This window comes from Hakea prostrata, chromosome 2 (assembly GCF_041222555.1).
Source record: "Hakea prostrata isolate BN-2017 chromosome 2, UWA_Hpros_2, whole genome shotgun sequence".
NCBI classification, from domain to species: Eukaryota; Viridiplantae; Streptophyta; class Magnoliopsida; order Proteales; family Proteaceae; genus Hakea; species Hakea prostrata.
The window spans coordinates 4,068,010-4,090,536 of NC_142601.1; the positions used below are offsets into that span (position 1 = coordinate 4,068,010).

Sequence of the window (22,527 nt, forward strand, 5' to 3'; positions counted from 1 at the left end):
CTGAACCCCTGTTCAAGTCAAATAAAAGCGTCACTTTGAAAATAAGAAAAAAAGAAAAAGAAAAAACCGAAAATGATGCGAGACCGGTGAAGTGAGTAATGGAACGCGAAACCGAGTTCAAATTTCCGCAACTCACTCGTGCCATGAAGGCATGGAATAACGGTGGAATGCTGGATTTCACGGCTACGGAGTTCGAATTTCCGCAACTCACTCGTGTTATAAGGGCAGAAAATAACGGTAGATTTCACGGCAAGAAGCCTCCACTTTTAGGGTTTCGGCTGCACTCGCTCGTGTGCCACAACAAATGAATAGGATAACGGTAGATTTCATAGCAAGAGGCAGCCAAGACAGAATTTTGGCGGTAAAAAAACAGAAAAGGTATAGCCACGTGTCAGTATTGAATTGGATCTATGTATGCGGTGGTCCTTCTCATGTCAATGCAATGGAGCATGACATGAGGTACATGCCATGTCATGTTGTTTTTTCCCGCGCTAGCACACGGAGGGTTTCTAAAAGGAGGAGAGAATAGAATAAATGTTTAAGAGAGAGAAAGAGACAGAGGACGAGAAAAGGGAGGGAAGAGAGGAGGGTTTGTGTTTCTCTGAAAAACTTTTTGCTCATTTCGATCACAGAAACCGACTTCTGGAGGTGGATTCGTCTAATTTTTAGGGATCTTGCTGTTATTTCCTCATTTCCTGACAGATTTTCCGCTGCGGATCTCGTTAGTAGGGGTTCAAACAGATCGTAGATCTGTAAGGGTTGTTTACATTCAAAGCGTGAGCTCTATCGTCTTCTTAAATTTTTTTTTTTGTTTGTTAAATTCATGGTATTTTTTTGGTGATCATTTGTTGTTACATTGGATACAATGATACAGGATTAGCAAGAGGACTGAAACAGAAGATGCCGAAAGTGCTAGTCTGATCTATCTGCCGAATCTGTTGACATAATGGAAGACCAAAAACCGATGAGTTCTACGGCTAATTTGCAATCCGACGACGTCGGTGGCATGGAAGTTCGTTTTGCAGAGCTCTGCAAGGTTTATTCTTTAAATTTAACGTCTCTTACTATGAAATGCGTCTTTTGTGCACTTTAACTGACTATAACGTTGACAATGACCTAAATTTCCGAGATCTGGTTGCAGAGTGGATTATCACTGGATGAAAACACGCTTACACAAGCGGCGAATCTGTTCAAAGAAAGCAAACACCTCCTGTTAGCAAACATATCAGCCGTTGGGAGCGGAACGGTATAACTTAACTTTTGTGGTTAATCAATCCTCTTTTCTTCACTTGATAAAGCTCATCATGTGTTTGTTGTCATGAATTTGTATTTGGTTCCATCTTTACTCGAACTGACTATTTTTCTGTTTTCCTGCTAGCCGGAAGAAATTGAACGATTTTGGTTTGCCTTCATTCTATACTCTGTGAAGAGACTGGGTGAAGGGACCACCGGAAAAGAGAAGCAGGAGGGCGACGAAGATGGGTTTACTCTATGCCAAATGTTAAGGGTTGCTAAGCTGAAGTATTTACCCTCTCTTATTTAATTTATCGGCATTACTTTAGCAGTAAATTTCCTGGTTTTATTCTGGTTATCTTTCATTGCTTGCTTTTGCAGCGTTGTTGATTTTTTCAAAGAGATGCCTCAGTTCTTTCTTAAGGTTGGTCCAATTCTGAGTAATCATTATGGTGCAGATTGGGAGAAGAGACTCGAGGTATTGTATAGAAATTAAAGGGACTTGTTTGTTGATTTTATTTTATTAATGAAAAAGCATGTGTTCATGTGCAATTCTTTCTCAGGATTTGTGTCATATTCTGCCTTTATTTTATTTTATTTTGTTATTTTTATTGTAACCAGGCAAAGGAGTTGCAGGCGAATTTCGTGCACTTAAGCCTTCTAAGCAAGTGAGTGCTGTTGTTTTCACACTGTTCTGTTTCCAGGATTTACATCCTCTACAATTAGCAATCCTGCCATTCTAATTAACCATTAGGATTGTAACACGTGGCAATTTGTAATCTAGTGATAACAATTTAAAACTCATTTTAGGAAATACCTCTTGTAAACCCCTAAAATCTCTCCCAATTCCAAATTCATCTCTTCATGGCATGTAATCCTGCTGGGAGGGAAGAGGATCCACAGTGAAGCCTTTGTAAACTTTATTTTTTTACATGCTAAAACAAGGTCTTTTACATTATTATTTTTGATAGCCTGAGGACGTGAAGCTTCAGAAGCTGTAAAATTTGCAGCAGAAAACATGTATGAGAATATAATGGCTGCATTGAAGAAAGAGGAGGAAAGAAATTGCGGAGAGAAATGGTGGAAATCTTTCCTCATGGTGTGAGGAAACTGGAGAGAAAATGGGGAGAAATTGTTGGAAAAGATCATTTTTTTTCCTAATATAGGTTTTATATTGACCATTAGATACTCTGAAGCCATGTGTTACAATCCTTATGGTTAATTGCAGGGAATTGCATGATTGCTAATTTTAGAGGATACGAATCCTCTTTTTCCATGTGCTAAAATACACTGTGGCACTTATCAATCTTTTTTCCAGGACTTGTGAAATATGCTCCAACAATTTCCATAAATTATTCAACTTCTCACTTTTTTTGGGGTGTATTTTATACTTTAGTATTTTCCATTGTGATCAATGTGATAAAGTTACTTAGTGTCTATTTTATTTCATAAAGGGGTATTTCCATGGGTTTGCCTTGGTATCGTGTTCATACCCTCAATCCCGTAATGTTGTTTTTGAAACTTATGAGATATACAAGTCTTGCTTATTGAGGATTTGACAGCAAACAAGGATGAGAGTAAGATATCTTAATCATTATATTTATCTACCTGTCTTCTCCTGGTGATTGAGTTAACTTCCATTTAAAGAGTTTTGATGTTGTTGAGCAGTTCATACAGATCAGTATCCCGTTCTTCTCTTTCTTCATTCTAGGCGCAGACCAATCTCATCTCCTTTCTGTCCCGTCAATCTGAATTCTTCCCTTTAAAATGCAGTTGCTTCTTATATCTAAGATCACAGATTTGGTCACGGGGGATATATGAGATTAAACATATATAAGTTTGTGTGGGTCAGAGGTGTGTTAAATAAGTTTTTTTAGTGTAGAACGTGTCTTTCTTATATAATAGTATATTGTGTCTTAATGTTTAAAACATTTTCCTTTATGTTGGTGTCCTTTTAATTTGCTTCTATTTTCAGTTTTCAGAATATTTGGGTAAGATCCCATCTAGCATGATACTTATGTTTCTATTTTCGGATAATCATTGATCTTTCATTTTATTGGATATTGGTTTTCCTTGGTTGAGTTATTTTAGTTTCTTAATTTACGAGTTAGTATTTCTTAGGAACTTTATTTTCCTAGTAATAGGCATGTTACCCAACGTTGGAGTTTAGTATGGAATGAATTAGGTGGATCTTAGTGCAATCTTAAGTTTGCTCCATTGTGACCATTTTAGCAGAATTAAAATTAAATTAACTGAAAGTAATGAAGAATGAAGGAAGAAGAAGTGGTGGAAAAGAAGAAGATATGGAGCAGGATGAGGGAATGGAGAGTTTTGCCAGATGCAGCTCTCTCCCTCAACAATTTATATTATTGAAAAGTTTTTCAGATTAGATAAATCTTCAAAAATCCCTAAATTTGGTTGCAAGATCTTCAAATCTTCTAGAATAGACTTGCTTGATACCCAAACAACAAGAAGGAAAGGGAACTCATCTACCTAATTATGCCTTGCTAGTCAACACAGAAAATATAAATTGTAGAAAATAGGTAATATCCTAATCTAATAAAAAGGAGCTAAGGAAATAAAATAAAATTTAGACAAAATAAAATCAAATCTGATCCAATCTTTGGTGGGCTCCATATGATGTGGTTAACACTGGAGTGGTAAATCATGCATATCTTAACACTCCCCCTCAAGTTGGAGCATACATATCAAAGGCTCTAGCTTGGAATAACAAGACATGTATCTAGAGCTTCATCAGTCTTGAATACAAGTAGCAATAACAAATGCCGATAAACACCATGAAGACTTCACGCAGGGGATAATCAACAACAACTTAGTCTTCATTTCAAATGTACCAAAATCTCCAATGTTTAGGAGTAGTTAGTAGCCAAAAATCTCCCCAAGAGAAGATAAAATTGCAGCTCCAATGTTTAAACATAATTCGCAAGTAGGCGAGTAGTAGGTAAAAGAACGGGTAGGTAAAGAGCAGCATGGGTTACCGTGGAGCAAATAGGTAGGTGAAAGGCGGCATGGGTTATTGCAGACGAAGTACATAGGTAAAACACAATATGTGTTACTGTGGACTAAGTAGGTGGGTAAAAGCCAGTATGAGTTACTGTAGACCAATTCGGTAGGCAAAAGGTAGTTTAGGTTACTATGAACCAAGTAGGTAGTTGTTGCTATAGAATACCATTATAGGATGGATATGTGACCCCCTCCCCCAATGGACAAATAACAACCAAAATCTCAAAAGAACCAGTAAATAACATAAATTATATCAGCAATAGCAGCAGTAAAGAATCAAATCTACTGGAAAATTCAAGAATCTATTAAGCCAGGGGAGTGTCCTTCACTAAAACACAAGAAGCAAGCCAGCAGCAGAATAGATTCAACTTGAACACGAAACCAGAAATATCAAATCCAGCATGAAATCGGTAAGCAGAGGTGGTAAGCTAATATAGATTCAAATTGCAGTAGCCCAAAGTCCTCTTGGAAACCTTGGTTCATCTTCTTCTTAGAACTAGGGTTTCATTCTTCAAACTAAATACCTGAAGCTACTCTTGGTCTAATACCATGTAACAAAATTAAAATTAAAATAATTTGAAGTTGTAGAGAACTGAAGGAAGAGAGAAGTGGTGGAGAAGGATGCAATACCCAAGTAGTAAGAAGGAAGGAGAACAAATCTCCACTAGTATTGCTTGCTAGTCAAACTACATAAAAATAGAAAGTGCAGAAAATAGAAAGTAATATCCTAATCTAATAAATGGGCGTTAAGGAAGTAAAATCAAATCTGGGCAAAATCAAATCAAATCTAATCCAACCTGTGGTGGTTACCACTGAAGTGGTAAACCATGCATATCTTAACAACCTCCAAGTGGTCTAGGTCTCAAATCTGGAAACAGCCTTTCTGTGAAAGCAGGGGTAAGGATCTATACATTATAACCTTCCCTAGACTCGGCAGTGGCTGTAGCATTGTCTACTGGATATGCCGCTATCTTTATTAGTGTGGTTGGTGACTGCTTATGTGGCCTTCTTCCTCCTGTGTATCTCTTCTTTCCTTATTGTTTACAACAATGTTCAATGGTACTGTTCGAAGACATGAAACAGCGTCTTACCCTCTTCTTCTTCTATCTCTTAAGCCCACCATAGCTGATCCACTTTTTGATCTGCATTATCTACTATGAAATTTATTAGCAGTGCAGAACTAATCCATTGACTGAGAACTTTCTGCTCTGAAGCTCAGTATCAAAGAATCAGATAGCAAGATTAATATTTTCTTGGGGTGAGGGCTGGGGGATAGCATGGTTAATATTTTGTTTCTTGGGGTGGGGGATAGGTGGGAATTTTATCAGAAATGGACCATCCATTTCTCTCTAGATGGACACATATCCATCAGTCACATCCAAAGGTTCAGATTTCTAAATCGTATTTCAACCTTTGGATGTGACTGATGGACATGTGAACTTCATCCAAGAGGAAATGGATGGTCCATTTCTTTGTCAGAAATGTACATGATAAAAATCCGGGATAAGTGCCTATTTTGTTGGGGGTGAGAAGGGAAGGAATCAAGAGGTTTGAATAGCGGGCTAACAGCATCTCAAGCATATGAAGGGATAGATCTATCCTGAAGTTGGAGAAAATATGAGATTTTTGATCAGCAATGCACCTAGATTCAGGCTTGGAATCCATCAAGCAAATATTGAATCAACAGCTGACTCAGAGATGTGGTTGAACCGATTGGGCACTCGTATAAAAAATTGGATCCAAATTTTGGTTGTTGCGCTAGTAGGATATTTTTGGGTTTTATTTATTCATGTTCTGGAATTAATATTGTTTATGGGTAGTTTAGATGGTGGATAGCATGTACGATTTAGTGTCGTAATTGTTTTGAGTTTCCAATCTAAAATGGGTTTCTTCTTTTATTTGTATGCATGTATCCTATATTCATAGTTGTAAAGGTGGCAAGTTGACCAAAGGTGGTTAAATAGTGTTGAAGAACTAAGGCAACAAAGCTGAAAGTCAACGATAGGTCGAGATTAGTGGATTTTGCCTTGTCCTCTCAATTAATTAATACTTAAAAATTAAAACAACTAAGCAAATAGAGACAAGACACAATGATTTATAGTGGTTTTGATTGAACTCAATTTATGTCCACTCCATTAAACACCTTAGATGGATTTATCCACTAGCATACCCCTTTCAGTACACTGGGTGGGGACAAAACACCTTTATAAAATCTTGATCACAGCAATAGCAGCTTTACAAGAATCCTTGATTCCACGCAAGAGCACTGAATTATTAATGAGAATTTAAATAAAAATTATAAATACCTCTAGGATGTGGTACCAAGCCTTTGTGCATGTAGAATATATGCACTTTATTGGTCTCCAAAATCCAATGAATCTACCTTGGGATCAACACCTCAGCCTTCTCAAAAAAGGATGAACCTCCAAAGGGATTTTGGATTTTAGGGAGACTAGATGGCTAGAGCTAAAGCACAATTACGATGTTAATAAAAACTTTGGAATTCATGCTACTGAGAGTTATTAAGAGGCCCATTTGTAACCAAATGTTTGGGTTTAAATTGGCTCCCAATGGATGGAGAACGATCATAGTTTTGAACTCAAGGTTGGCCTGTTTACTCCCACAGTTGACCGGCTGAATATGGCTATTGTAAGCCAGCTGGCCTGATGGTCGATTCACAGTCGGCTATGGCATCAATTGTGGGTTGGCGCCTTGGCGGTCAATTAGGACCCTTTGCATCACATTCCATGATTTCATTGGGATGGTAACGGTTGATCAGGCCAATGTGGTTTACGGTCAGCCAGCACACCATTGGTGGGCTTTCCAAAAATAATTTTCAAATTCTCTTTGTATCCCTTAGGATTGACCTAATAGACCCTTTTTCCTATCTGATTAATTTGATAAAACTATAAATTTTAGAATATGCATGCTTTTACAATGTGCCACTTTCCTATTCTAGATGCATTTGCTTCAAGCTTGTCTTTTATTCTTTCTTGAGTATTTGGATTGTGCTTGCATGTGGATAGGTCCATTGCTTGGTCCTCTGTGTCTTGAATCCCTTGATCTTGGTCTCTGTGTGTCATTTGGACTGCTTCAGTGCAATGTATGCTCTCTACTTGAGTGTATCCTCCTGTATAGTGTTTGGGCTATTCTTGATCACAAGAATAGATAGTTAGATCTTCGTTATATTTGTTTGTGATCATCAAAACCTTATGAGGGTAGTTTGGTTTATTGCCCTAACTAAAGTGCCCATAAAAGTGTTGCCTAGGCGAGGTGCCTAAGTGTTATCTTATATCATCGAAATCAACATTGAGCCACATTAAATTTTCAAAATTCAAGCCCCATCAAAATTCGATATCAAGTCACATTAGTGCCACCCTGTTTTGTTCTTAATTCTTATTCCTGTCCTTATTTCATTCTAGTGTCTGAATTAGCCCCCCCCCCCTTTTTTTTGAAAGAACTTATCATGTCCATTCCTTCTTGTCTATCCTATTGACCATTTAAGGTTCTATTTATTATCTACATAAAAGCATCCTCCTTTGCGATCAAATTGCCATCATTCGTCAATTCTCTGGTATTATAGATGGTCCAGCAACTCGAGTCTGTGGTCTCGTCGCTTGGTTTGTGTTCTTTTTCAGTCGCCAGTAATAGGATAACATAATGATTGAATTACAGGAAGGTTTATGCTTAAAGGAAAAATAAAACATGGCCCCAAATTTGACACAAGTCACTCTTACAGATGGGATAAGATATAAATATAAAGAAAAAATTAGTTAAGCTGGATTACAAACGTCAGGCCTGTTCCAGCTAATGATAAAATAAATTTTAAAGAAACAAAATAAAGAGCAATTAAGACTCCAGCTTTGTCTCATCGTTTTTCTAGCTTGAAGTGCCCTTGTAGATGTAGAAATCAATTGTTTCTGGATACTGTAGTTCTCTTGCTGACTTGACTTATTCTCTTGGTCCAGTTGCATCCCAACAAACACCCTAAGGCCTGCTGGTCTTCCTGTTGTTTTGATCTGCGTTAATACTGCTGTGATGATTTCCTTGGTCTAGGCCGAACTTGGCACTGCTATTTATCTGTCACCCTACATATTTTACTGCCTTTTGTGTGGCTATATTCCTATGTCATGTATATGCATCTAATTTTGGGATTCAAGGATCAAAGGATGTATATGGTTTCGTACTTGATATATTTGCATGTGTATGGGCTACAAATTCATGAAGTTTTATGGTTTTTACTTAAAAGAGCATCTAGACATTGGAATTTGCATGGTTTGAATTACTCTACCAAAGTTACCAAAGAAATTTGGAGTATAGGACCATCCTGGTGCAGCTATTAGATTTATTTTTCATTATTTTCTTGGTGTTTACCATTTAGAAATACATTCTGTTTCTCTTTGAGATGAAGCTGTAACGCTGTTACACCCCTTCCCACCGCCTATCTGTTTATGTACAATTAACAAGCTGTTTGCACTGTGCCTATCTGTTTAATGTATTTTAATCGGAAAAAACTCTGCTCTTAAATGATATGCCTTTTAAGTGTTCTCTGACCAAATCATGCAATGTCATTTGTTGCTATTCCCTTGTCCCTATAATAACTACATTTTGTAGTGTACACCACTCTCTGATGTGTTTTTTCCCCTCTCCAAAGCATGTGGTGAAACCATTGGAAAAGAACTATATTTTATGTTGATATTTAGGAGTGCAATTAAAGTGATTTCTAAGCTATGATAAGTGTTGGTTGGTTCTGCTTGCTCTACAAAAGGTTGTGCACATCCCAAGCCTGTCTTTACTTTACTGGGCTCTATTGTATGACTTTTTTTTTCCATTGTTAATGTAGGGATGATAAGAGCAGTTACTTCTCTCAGTGATATGGATGAATCTTTGAAATGCTGGTGTTGTCTGTTTTGGCAAAAAATGTGATGCATTGAATTTACTTTCTCAACATGACGTTGTTGCCTTTGCTCAAGAATAAAGTTACTTTTTTTCTTGGTTTTGTTCTTGAAGCTTTTGCCTTGTAAAATATCTTACTGTTTATTTCATGGCACATAGGTACTACAAACGTGCTTATGGAGAGTTTTTCCTGACAAGAGAGCAAAGTGAAGGCAAGCAGATATCTTCAAGCTATGTATCAGATTATCATCGGTTCGGATGGTTGCTGTTCTTAGCACTTCGTGTCCATGCTTTTAGCCGGTTCAAGGACCTTGTCACTTGCACAAACGGATTGGTTGCTATATTGGTCAGTCGCTTTCTTGCATTGTACATCATCAAACACTGGAATCTGTAAAAAATTTCCACGGTTTTGTTCCATATCTTCTTAATTTTACTAATATATTTGTCTTCTTCTTCTCTCTCTTTTTTTTTTGGGGGGGGGTGTGGTGGTGGTTTGGGGGAGGACACTTAACTGATTATTACTTAGCAGAAGTAAAAGAAGGCTAGTATGTAATATATGTGGAAAATTTGTGACAGGCTATCTTGATTATTCACATACCTGTACGCTTGAGGAACTTTTCTATCCATGATTGCCCCCGATTTGGTAATTATTTCAAAAATATGAATGACATTTTGGCAGTTTCTATTTGAAATGCACCCCTGCCCTCTTCCCAGGCTTTCTTATTCTCTGTAGTTTTATACAGGTGCTTACATTGAATATTTTTGTTTCAGTTAGAAAAGGAAACAAAGATGTGGACCTTCTTGCATCTCTTTGCAACATTTATGATACTTCAGAAGATGAATTAAGGAGAACGATGGACAAAACAAATAATTTAATAGTGGATATTTTGAAGAAAAAATCCAGTTTGGCATCAGAATGTAAATCTGAGAATTTAGCAAATATTGATACAGGTCATTTTTTTTAATAAGAGTTTTTTAAGTTTGAATTTTTACAATTTACCATTCCATTAGGGGTTATTAGAACTTCTTTGCCTTCCGCTGAAACTCTTTCCTTTCTGATTGCTCAGATGGATTAACTTATTTTGAAGATCTAATGGAGGAGTCTTCTCTGTCATCAAGTTTAGTCATTCTAGAGAAAGATTATGAAGATGCAACACGTAACAAGGGTGAGCTGGATGAGAGGATGTTTGTTAACCAGGATGACAGTTTACTGGGTTCAGGGAGTTTGTCAGGGGGTGCAGTGAATATCTGTGGTTTCAAGGTGCGTTTTGCATTGGCATTTGGTTACAAATTACTTGAAAATATTGTTGATTTTGTTAACCAAGCTAATTTGTGTAATTTATGCAGCGGAAGTTTGATTCTTTGACATCCCCATCAAAGACTATAACTAGTCCGCTTTCTCCTCCACGCTCTCCTGCTGTGTCATCTGCAAATGTTGGTAATGTTGGTGTCTTGAAGATGGCACCTACACCAGTAAGCACGGCAATGACGACCGCTAAGTGGCTCAGAACTGTGATTTCTCAACTTCCTTCAACTCCTTCAGCAGAACTGCAGCGGTTTCTTGCAGCCTGTGATAAGGATGTAACTAATGATGTAACACGGCGGGCCCACATAATATTGGAGGCCATCTTCCCCAGTAGTTCTCTGGCAGAAAGGCCTGGCACTGGAAGTCTTCCAAGTGCTAATCTGATGGACAGTATATGGGCACAAGAGAGAAGAATGGAAGCTCTGAAGTTATACTATAGGGTCTTGGAAGCAATGTGTACGGCAGAATCCCAAATATTGCATGCTTCTAACTTAACCTCGTTGTTAACCAACGAGAGGTTTCATAGGTGCATGCTTGCATGTTCGGCTGAGCTGGTTTTAGCCACACACAAAACAGTTACGATGCTGTTTCCTGCAGTCTTGGAAAGGACTGGCATTACGGCTTTTGATTTGAGCAAAGTGATTGAGAGTTTCATCAGGCATGAGGAGTCTCTTCCAAGAGAGTTGAGGCGACATCTTAATTCTCTGGAAGAAAGACTGTTAGAGAGCATGGTTTGGGAGAAGGGTTCCTCAATGTACAATTCTCTGATAGTTGCAAGACCAGCCCTTTCTGCAGAAATAATCCGAATGGGGTTATTAGCAGAACCCATGCCGTCATTGGATGCAATTGTGATGCTCAATAATATCTCCTGTGGAGGCTTGCCCCCATTGTCTTCTTTACAGAAGCATGAAACTTCATCAGGTAGAGCTATCCATTTGGCTTTTCATCTAAAGATCTCGTCATTCCTAATTAGGTGCATCTATCTTTGTATTAGTAAATCTTTTCTCAGATCTCACAGGTTATCACCAAATTCTTTTTTGTTGATCTTTTTAAATTCTGTCATAGTTCATGAAGCTGCTTAGGTGATGCCAAAGCATCCTGGCATCTTGCTCTCCTTAGTTGCCTTAACCACCTTGGTTTTAGACACTCGCTAATGCGTGGTCACATTGATAACCATGCTCTCTGTTGCTTTCTGCATTGGTAGCATCCAACGTAAAGAAAGGGCTGATGCAATAGCTATGCTGTTGATTTGCTAACTAACAATTGAAATTCTTGGATCTCCTTCAATCCATCGTTCTCTTTGTTCTCTCCAGGTCAGAATGGGGACATCCGGTCTCCAAAAAGAGCATGTAGTGATTATCGTAATGTTTTGGTGGAACGCAATTCCTTCACATCACCTGTAAAGGAACGTCTCCTGGCCTTCAACAGTCTGAAGTCAAAGTTACCACCGCCTCTACAGTCTGCTTTTGCCAGGTAAGGTTTCATATAACAGTTTTAAAACTAACCTTTCTTTTTGGCCCCTGAAGTCATTTGACCCTGATAGGTATCTTGAATTTGAAATTTTTTTTGCAGTCCTAATCGGCCAAATCCGGGAGGAGGAGGGGAGACATGTGCTGAGACAGGGATCAATGTTTTCTTTAGTAAGGTGAATATTTAATTGGTCTATATGAATGACACCTCTGTGTGTATTTCAAACGTAGCACCTTTTAATTTCCAATTGTCTTAGTTCTTTAAAGTTCTTTTAGTTCAGGTTATAAAAAGTTTTTCAAAAATAATATTAAAGTAACATCATTATCACAAGGAGTCATTGCCATGCACAGTTCTCTTGTATTCATGTGGAATTACAATATTTGTCCTCACTGGAAAATTTATATATTATTTTGAAAGGGAAAAAAAGTTATGGTTACAAATTATTTGACACCTGAGGTGTCTCAATAAGAAAACCCATTGTTTTGAAAGAAACTATTTTGGTTGACTCTTAATCTTTATCTAGAGAAACATTGAGGTTTTATTACAGAGAAAGCAAAAGAAGAATTGCCTTTTACATATCTGTTTGACTGTTAAACACTGTTTAGGATCTTTGGATATGCTGTTGTGGAAGGCATAGCATTTTTGGCATAGCTTTAGATTGAATAAGTTCAATTAAGAGCCAATTCCAAGACCTTTGAATCATAACAAACCTAGAAGTTAGGGTCACGAGTTGCTGAAATTCAAAATTTATGATTCTGGGGTTTACAAATGGAATTTTGGGTGGTGTCTTGGTTTTTTTTTCTTTTGGAGGCTGGGGGGAGGGGGTTGTTTATGCTCATAAAAAATCAACTAACACTGATGTTTAGATTGTTAGAGTTGAAAAATTGGTTCTGCAGAGAAACTGTGAAGATTAAATTCTAGGGTTTTGGTGTTCTCTGTGATTTCTCTGTGATCTCTGTAAACATGAAAAAAGGAGAGGGGGAAGATGATGGAGAGGATGTCCTTAGAACTTGATATTATTTACTGGATCAGGCTTTAGCAACTAGGATGTGGTTGACCTAGAACCGCTCTTCGATATTACACACCAATACAACTGGCTATAGCTCACCAGCCAAGGCTCCCACAATAGAATAGACAGGAGTCTACTTCTAAATTTCCGAGATGGGGCTACTTAAAATGCTTTAATTAGCCTTTTTTACAAACTCAAATTAAATAAAGCTAATAACTAATTCAATCCATGTTGGAATAATGGAATTTAGTTCCTTAATCTCAGCTAAGTAATAGATGTCCCATTTCTTTTTGGATTAACAATAGGTGTCCCATATATTATTTTACTCGAGTTCTATTTGAAAATGAGTTCTTTATTTCTTACCATATAATACTGAAACTTTTGCTAAACAACTTACAAGTTCTAATTACATACGAAAGGGAAAAAATGTCCGTGACTTGAAATTAACTAGTTATTTCAGAGTTTGACCTTGTACCCTCATTTTTTGATCCACAAAGATGCCAATTACAGCTAAAAACCATGGGAATAAATGCCAATAACCAATAAAACCTAATCCTAGGCTTATTTTATATGGAAATAAGCCTAAATTGTGAGTGGATCTGCATCAATTAGACTTTTCATTAGTGTACAATGTAAACCATGTAGAACTCCTTTTCATTGGTATATGTTTACCTAGAGAGGGGAAAAAATGAAAAAATTATTCAAGGTCACAAGAATCTCGTATTTGAAAAATTCTGTGCCCCCAAAAAAGGAGGGAAAAAAATGTTACAATGATTCACACTATTGTAATTCACAAAGGATGTTAATGAATTCCATCCAATGAAGCCTTATACTCAGGATTTAGGAAGAACAACCAGATTAAGTTAATAACTCGGTAGTATTGGTCCAACTGAATGCAAATTCTGATCAAACACTTGTCTCAACTGATGGATAACCCTGTTAAGTTTGGCTTGAGTTTGATTGTCAGATACTGAGAGGTGCAACTTTCCTATCCGAATCAGGAAACTAAAATTCAAACAGAGAGCAGAAATCAATAGGCAGAATATAATATTAAAATCGGGTTAGAAGTTTTAGATTCAGAATTTATATGACAGAAGGATTGAGAACATTATGAAATCAATTCAGATGATCAGATCAGAAAATAAGGATCTGTAACAGTGTACTTTAAGGAGGCTTGTGAAATTGACTAGAAAGTTAAGTTTCTGAAAACTGAATCTACTGATGTTATAGCTGATCTCTGAATCAACATATACTAGAATTCAGCCTTATTCCAATTAAATGGAGTTGGTCTCAGAATCAAAGTATCAAATCAGAAAATTAAGAATTGATTCAAAGTCAAGTAGGATAATGAGAAACCAATTGGGTTTTCAAAATTTGATGAGAACTGAAACTGAAGAATGAGATCAATAATCCGATGGCAGTATTCTTGAGGATTATGAAAGAATCAGTAACTAGCAAGGATATGAGGAGTTCTTGTAGACTTTTATGTTTCAGGAATGGAAAATGAAACTGTTGGAGAAAAAGGTGGAGAATAGAAGGATATAATTAAGAGCCCCACCTGATGCGGAGCTGGTGCCATCAGGTCTCTACTGATTCCAACAGTAGAGTATGCTCTGAATCTCAGAGAACACGCTTAAGCCAATTACACTCAAGGTTGTGAGCTGGGTTAGAGCAGTATATCAATGCATTATTGGGCAGAAGAGGGAATCTTAAAGCAAAAGCCAGACTAGAAATGCCTCTTATAAAAAATTTCTATGGATGAGGCATTATACTACTAGAACTAGATAACAACACTGGACTTGGGAACAATATCCTGTCCTGTTTAAACAACCTAGTGATAAGAGAAATAAAATGATAGGATTCTAAGATAATCACATGATTGGGTGAACCAGGTAGGAACCATAAATCAGAACTGAAGCTGACTGGCCCAAACCATGATGACAAGCTAAGTTCTGGTAAGAATCTGTGATTCTGCACCTTGAACCTTGATTCTGCATTAAGTGAATTTAGTTTATAGTCTGCCTTGATACAGTAGGAAACTCTTTTACTACATTCAAGAACTGGGTCCAATTTGGGTTTTTTGCTCTTGTTGGATAAATTTTATTGTATTTTGAGATTCCTTATAATTTTAAACTGGGAATTTTGGTTGGAGTTAAAAACATAGGTTTCAAGTTTCCTAATTCCTTAAATTTCTTTATTGAGTTTTGAAGCCCCCCTCTCCGAGTGCCCCTTCAAAAAGAAAAAAAAAGAATTTCTTTATTTAGTCATTTTGCTGGTTGAGCAGTAGTTTTTGTTTTTAGGATTCTTTTATATTTAAATTTGTCTGTACTCACCGTTTTGGGAGAAGATTTGAGAATGAATCAAAGTGGTGAGCCGTTGATTGCCTTGCATGTTGTGTGCTTTCTTTTGCTCCTTTCCTCCTTCGATCTTTCTCCCTCTCTTATTATACCCTCCTATTCCCTTGATATTGTTGTGATTTTTATTTCTTCCTTTGCTGCAAATGGACCTTTTGGGCTGAAAAGAATTTGAACGATATTCTTCGCACCCAAATTTCTTTTTCTCGTATATGGCATGATAGTAGATAGCCCAAGGAAGAACCTACCTATACAGTCTGGTTGCTGAAAACTTGCATAGAAGACATGAACCAAATACCTAGCCTTGCTTTATTCTTATTGTTTGAATATGGTGTGGAAGTTAGTACGTTCTCTATATGAATGGGTCCTGCTAATGATCATGCTCAAAGGGATTATTAGGCGTGAAGCAACCTCCTTTTTTTTTCAGTAAAAGTACATTTTGATATGAGGGACTTCTGTAGTCTTTCTTGAGTCTGGCTCTGTTTCCTGGGGTATTGTCCAGAGGTAAAGAAAATATGTTTTCTTTTCCTAGTTCTGGTAATAGCTCCTTCAGGACCATTGCATATCTCCCCTAGCTCCATTATTACATTCCATCCTTATTTTTTTTCCTCTTCCTTTCATGTCCCCATATATTGACACTAGCTTCCCTTGTGTCCTTGCCTTAGTCTATAAGTGATCGTCCCCTATTTGTTTATCATGTTCCTGCCACTTTCCTTGCTTGCTTCAGTCATTCCAGAATTGTTAGCGTTTCCTTGCAACTTGGGAATTTGGTATCTGAGTGGGCACATAGCAATGCCAATAGGGTATTCTTATCCTGCGCATCATGCATATATTTAGGTCTTTCACCTATAAGAATTGTTAAGACACACTATACAGATGCCATCTCAACCATTTTGTGAATTATCAGGATGCACATTTACTGACTATGATGTTAGTAGCCCTTATTAAGCTTAGATGTCTGATCTTATTATCAGATATCTCTGGGACAACGGAGCCAACTGAGTAGAGCATTGTTGACTGATATTCTGAGACTTCATTCATTGACGTTGGATTAACTTTGTCATTAAACACCATATCTTTGTATTTGATTTGTACTTATTGTGACCTTGTGCTCAGATTGTAAAGTTAGCAGCGGTTAGAATCAATGGCTTGGTTGAAAGATTGCAGCTGTCTCAACAAATAAGGGAGAGTGTTTACAGGCTTGTTCAACAAATTCTTAATCAACGAACAACTCTTTTCTTTAATAGGCATATTGATCAAATCATCCTCTGCAGTCTCTATGGAGTTGCAAAGGTATCTACATGGGTGCTTATATGTACTTGGATTCTTCAATCCTTTGCATCTTTTATGATTAGTCTTGTTTTGTGGCTTGCAGATCTCTCAATTAAGCCTGACCTTCAAGGAAATTGTTTGCAATTATCGAAAGCAAGCACAGTGTAAAACTCAAGTTTTTCGCAGTGTATTTGTTGAATGGTCATCAGCTCGCCGTTCTGGGGTATGTTACTTTACCCAATACTTTTTAAAACATTCGATTTTTTGTTTACTCTAAGTCTCTAACCCAATTCTACTTTGAAAACAGAAAATGGAACAGGACCATGTTGATATTATCACGTTCTATAATGAAGTTTTCATTCCGGCAGTAAAGCCTTTGCTGGTGGAGATTGGTCCTGCTAGTGCAACACCAAAAGCTAACAGGGTACCTGAAGCTAACAATAACACCGATGGTAGACCCTCTTGAATTCTATCTTCTTTAACATTTTCCATTCTTCCTTTGCTTGTCATTCTCTATGTTTCAGTAAGGTTATACATCGAAGAAAAGAAGGTTCTTAACTGCTTTGTTTGTCAACTAGGTCTAAGTCCTGGTTCACCTCGGTTAGCCCAATTCCCAAGTCTTCCTGATATGTCCCCGAAGAAAGTGTCTGCCACACACAATGTTTATGTGTCTCCGCTGAGGTCGTCAAAGGTATGCTTTTGCTTTATGCTGCTTGTATGACTATCTAATAATTCTCTTTACTAGATGAATGTTTATGCTGTCCAAAGAATTTGCCAAGTTCTTGTTAATTGTTTTTGGGATAGGAATCCACAAACTGCCTGCTTATATTTACATCCTACACACCAAGCTGATAATGGGGTAGCAAATGATATATGAAATCAGAGGGTAGGGGCACTCGTATTTAATGAAGAGTGTGAAGGAAAGTGGGGGGAAGGGGGGGAGGAGAGGAGCAATACAGAGGGAATTGCACACAAACGACTTGTACTTCTTTGTCCTGTTGGTTTGATTAGACTTTGAGGACATGCACCTCTATTTCTTTGCTTATAGTGAGTAATAGTTTCTATTTTATGCAGATGCCACTTGATCGTGTTCTTATTGTGGTTCCAATCTGAAAATTGATCCTTGATGCAACATTACTTTTGTTGACTAGCTGAATTTGAAGAACATAACTCGACCAAGAACCAAATCCGGATCTGGTCGTCTCTAGGGGGATAATTAGATTCGTATATAATTCCTTATGATATGCATTGTTTAAGAAATAGAACGCTATGTCAGTCCCTGTTTAAGTATGGGGGCCGATGGGAACATGCACACGAGCATCACAGGCATGATTTTCGCCTTTTCTTGTGGGCAAGGCAGTCATTTCCCACGCACCTGTGTCTGGGGTTTAGGGATTATGGTTTGATGCCACTAAGGCAGAAATTGCAGAGGCTCCCAAAAGCCTGTGTCTCCATTGCGAAACTCAAACTTCAACTGAGCTTGGCAGCTTTATTTAGTGGTGTTGTATGAAGAAACCTTGCTGCTTTAATGCTTTTATTGTTGTATTATGTAGTCTAAACGTGTTTTCTTCACGTCTTTTTACGGTATTTTGAAGTCCTCCCATGTGGAAATTTGCTGAAACATACCAGAACTGAAGCAAATAACATAGTGGAATGGTACTTTTTGTGCCATAGACCTAATCCTATGGATATCATAATTTGTTGGAAAATGATACTAGGAAACACCACCTCCTGGAACTGTTATTTCGTGTCATTCAGAGCTGATATTTTTGCAGTCTGATGACTGGATTGTGGGGAGTTTCTTGGATAGGTTGCCATTTAAATTAGTGAGTCTCAGTTAACCTTGTTAAACAATTCTCGAAGCATTCTAATGACATAGACAAGTCATATTGGTCTGAGGTTCAACTCATGAGTGGATGATGCATTGACCTTATCCACTGAGTTTCAATGCTGACTGCTTCTGGAGAGAGAAATAGCAGGCGTGCTAGAAAGGTTTCAGGTTCTGGTACGTCAGGAACCTTCTCCCTTATTTTTTGCAATGGCAAATGAACTTCATTCTGTTGTTCACTAGAGGCAGATTGTTACGGTAGATTCGCTTTCGAAGTAATGTTGACCAAGTTGATATTTACAAGTTCTTTCATCATCATTTGATCATCTATCTAGCTTTACATAACTTCTTGGTAACTTTGGTCATTGAACTCAAGGATTTTGAGATTACAAATGTTGGTAACTGCATAATCTTGATGCATCATACAGAACCAGAGTATCAAGCCTTGATGTAGTATTGTCCAACTCCATCCTGCCATGGATTTGCTTTATACAGAACAGAATATAAAGCTTTTGTTTCTGTGAAACCCCTTCTATTTTGGCACCTACTAAATGTCTCCTGTGTGTCTTGGGCTTCTAAAGTTGTGCCTTTTGATCCTTTAAAACCCTGGGTCTGTCATCTTGAGCCTGAAGCTGATCTAAAAGGTAGCTGATGCAGCACAACCAGAAGTTACTGTTCATGCTACAGTAACGTGAACAGTAAACTAGATGATATTTTTCATATTTGGTGGGCCCCTAGTCTAGCTTGCATGGAAATAGATTCAAATTTGGTGGGCCCAAATTCCAGCTTGCAAGGAGATAAAATAGGATATGTTTTCGTGGGAGTTCTAGAGATAATTTAGAATTTTATTATTTATTATTGGGATAATCATCTAATGTTTTTTATTTGGGTAGGATATCTAGGATAAGTTTTAGTTAGTTTTAAATTCCTAATAGTCCTTGTAGGATCAGTCTTTTGTTAGTTTTAAATTACCAAGAGTCCTATTATAGTCTGTTTTCGTATCAAGTATGTTTGTTTTGTTATTTAAACACTTGTAATCAGCTTATTGAGAGGGAATAGAAAAATATGAATTGAAGCTTGAGCTTTGTGTGTTTGCAGCAGCTCCCCCCCCCCCCCCCCTCTCTCTCTCTCTCTCTCTCTCTCCTCTTTTCTCTTCTTCTTATAAGTGTTCTCCTCCTTCTTCTCCTTCTTCAAGCTTGATTCTTCTCAGATTTCTCCTTCTTCCCTCTTTCTTCTTTATCCTTCTTTCTACTCTATGTTGTCCCCCATTAGTAGCCCACCAATTGAAAGGTCAAGGTGTGTGCATTGTAGTGTACTAGGCTGTGCCAAGGGCAAGAAAACTAATTTTCTCAAGTGAGAGTTCTTTTTCCTTGTAGATTTCCCTCGCCATCCCCATCTCTTCTTATTTTATTTATAAATATTATATTTTGCTTCAGCTTGCTGTTTAATTTTGTTTGCAGATGGATGCTCTCAATTCGCAAAGCTCTAAAAGCTATTATGCATGCGTAGGAGAGAGCACTCATGCTTATCAAAGCCCTTCCAAGGACCTGACTGCGATTAATAATCGTTTAAATGGGTATGTGGTTTAAGTTTTGTTGCAAAATGCTAGTCTTTAAAGTAAAACCTACCAGATATAGTTTCTGATGATCTTGTTTCTATTATTCCTGGAACCTTAACTTTTTCAGTACCCGGAAGGTCATCAGAGGTGCACTCAACTTTGATGGTGACAGAGTCGGCTTGGTAAGTGACTCTCTTGTAATGGGCAGCCTTTACCTTCAGAATGGCAGTTGTGCCTCATCTTCAGGTGCTGCTGCCTTGAAACCTGAGCAACATGACAGCTAACCTTACTCAGGGTTTTCCTGTGTATGTAAATCAAATCTTTTTTTTTTTTTTTTTTTTTATTTTTTTTGTTTTATTTTAAATTTTCATCCTTTCCCCTCCTCCGCCCTAATCTATACCGTCTTGCACATGTTGTAAGTGCTGTGTATGAGTGGCAGTCTGCTATAGAAAGGTTGCTTCCACCCTGGTAAGTGCCTCGTGTGTTCTATCTTGAGCTTCTTCCAGACAAACCACGAGGTATGCTTCCAGACTAAACTAAATTAATAAAATCTTTGTATTGCTTGCTGTCAGTGAATTTGACGGACCTTAACCAAATCCTGTTTTGTTACTAATGGAAACGGCGCCCTTTTTGGCTCATTAACTAAAATGCTAAATTGCTGATGTATTTTATGAACTTGTACAATGAAACAGAGAAAGCTGAAGCTGTACTGACCTACTAATTTCATCTAGTTTTGTTGGACCTGACCATGTTTCTCTTCTAGCTGGTCTTTTTAGTTAATCCTCTGGAAGGTTGTCATCATGTTTGATTTCAAGTTAATTTCTTTAGGTAAATTTGTCACCAAAGAAAGAAAAAATTTTGTTTAGGTAATTTGGGGAAGCATCCGAGACTCCCCCCTCCCCCCTCTTTCTCTTTCCACCCCAATGGGGATTGTTGTAAACGTGTAGGACCTGTAGTTTCAAAAAGTGTAGCTGGATGGACCCAGGTTGTTTCTACATTGATGTAAATCTGTAATAATACCTCCCGTTTTTGGCTGTTGATTTGTGGGTTTTAGTGAGGGGGTTTTGAGACTCAGATACTGATGCAATCCATCTCGACTAGGATTCGTGAAGATTTGGGAAAAACCGACGTGATCTCCTTGGATCTTTTGGGGAATGTTGGAACAATCAAGACCAAAGCGTGTCAGTCAAATGGAAGTCTGGTGCTCTGATTTCGCAATTTTACAATTTTAGAAAATGTTTTGGTTGCAGGACATTAAAGGAAAGTAAGAGCTCCCAGTGGTAGCTTTTATAATCAGTAGTCCAGTTGAATGTACAAGGTATAGGAGAAATTTACTAATCAAGGAAAATGTTCAATTCTACTGGAGGCCCCTGCCTCCTTTACAATATCAAATCCGGCACCTGCACCCTTTATCATTGAAGGGTTGTTGGTATGTGTGATTGTCTCTACCCTTAATATAATATAAAGGGTACTAATTCCACACAGAAAAAGGAAAAAAAAAATCTGACGACTCTTCCATCGCTGAAAGCGATCCATACGTTAGTTTGGTGGCAACTGAAGCCTCACTTGGCGCTTCCTGACCTGTGAATTCTTATCTTCACAGCAAATCTCAGACTTTGAAGGTTGCTGATTAGCTGCTTTGAATGGTGGTGCTCACTTCACATTCCTCTTGCTCAGAAACAACCAAGCTTGAGGTTGAGTGGAGAGATCTGACGCCTATTACAGCCATCCGCCAATCTAATGATGAACTCTCGGTGCTTGATAATTGTGGTAGAAATTGTGGTTCTACCGCTTCCATCTGAATAAATTCTGGGATGTCCGTGTAGTCATAACCAACTTTTTTTTTTTTTTTGGGGTAAGAAGTTGAAAAACTTTATTCATGAACTCCAAAGGAAAGGAAATACAGACACATCAAAGAAAAGAAAAAATATACAAATAGATGCATGAAAAGGCAAGACCTCAAAACCTATGAATGATAATGTCAGGGATCACATATATACTTATGTGCACCTTGACTTAATTTTCAGGGGTAGTTTTTTACATATAGTTTAAATATAAGACACAATTTCTCCCTTGGTTTATAAGACATTGGTTCCAACTACTAAGAATGCGTTTGGTAGCATAGTTGTTTTCTTCTAGAAAAAGCAGAAGAACGAGATATAGTTGTCTGTTAAAATGGCTCATTTCTCTCTCTTGAAGAGTAAACTAGTGAGAAAAAGTGGTCTGAGATAGAATCAATTTTTTTAGAACTTGCCTTTTTGTCAGAAGAATAGAAATGGTCCACGGTGAAGGTCTCTCAAGAACATCCCACCCCCATCTACTGGTAAACACACTCAAGTTTGTTCTCCTGCCTTTGTTAGAAAACTAGGAAAGATTGAGTTTATCAGATGTATACTTATCTCTTGCTACAAAAACATGTAAAGATGGTTTTGTACAATAGACCTGTCTGAATGAAAATGTTACTAATTGCATACTACATTTCTTCAGTGATTTTTGGCGCAAAACTTTACCTGCAAATTTTTTTTGGGCGCGAAATAGAACACTTGTGCCTTGTAGAAAACCAGGCCAAAGCCCCCA

At 37.6% G+C, this 22,527-nt stretch overlaps 1 protein-coding gene across 3 annotated transcripts; it reads left to right on the top strand.

Annotated features, from left to right (window-relative positions):
* Positions 1-540: 540 nt before the first annotated feature.
* On the top strand, positions 541-21,357 carry RBR1 (retinoblastoma-related 1). Of its 3 annotated transcripts, XM_089143894.1 has the most exons (20): positions 541-776; positions 875-1,036; positions 1,142-1,246; positions 1,379-1,521; positions 1,615-1,711; positions 1,855-1,901; positions 9,313-9,499; positions 9,730-9,796; positions 9,925-10,104; positions 10,221-10,414; positions 10,501-11,380; positions 11,773-11,932; positions 12,032-12,104; positions 16,409-16,585; positions 16,668-16,787; positions 16,872-17,016; positions 17,143-17,255; positions 19,853-19,968; positions 20,078-20,255; positions 20,371-21,357. In XM_089143894.1, exons 2-19 carry the CDS (start codon positions 947-949, stop codon positions 20,232-20,234), a joined length of 3,051 nt encoding a protein of 1,016 aa, XP_089000020.1. In that variant the 5' UTR covers positions 541-776; positions 875-946; the 3' UTR covers positions 20,235-20,255; positions 20,371-21,357. The 3 variants fall into 3 exon arrangements, with proteins under 3 accessions (XP_089000020.1, XP_089000019.1, XP_089000021.1); XM_089143893.1 differs by having other exon boundaries at positions 20,078-21,357; XM_089143895.1 differs by having other exon boundaries at positions 541-752; positions 20,078-21,357.
* Positions 21,358-22,527: the final 1,170 nt, after the last annotated feature.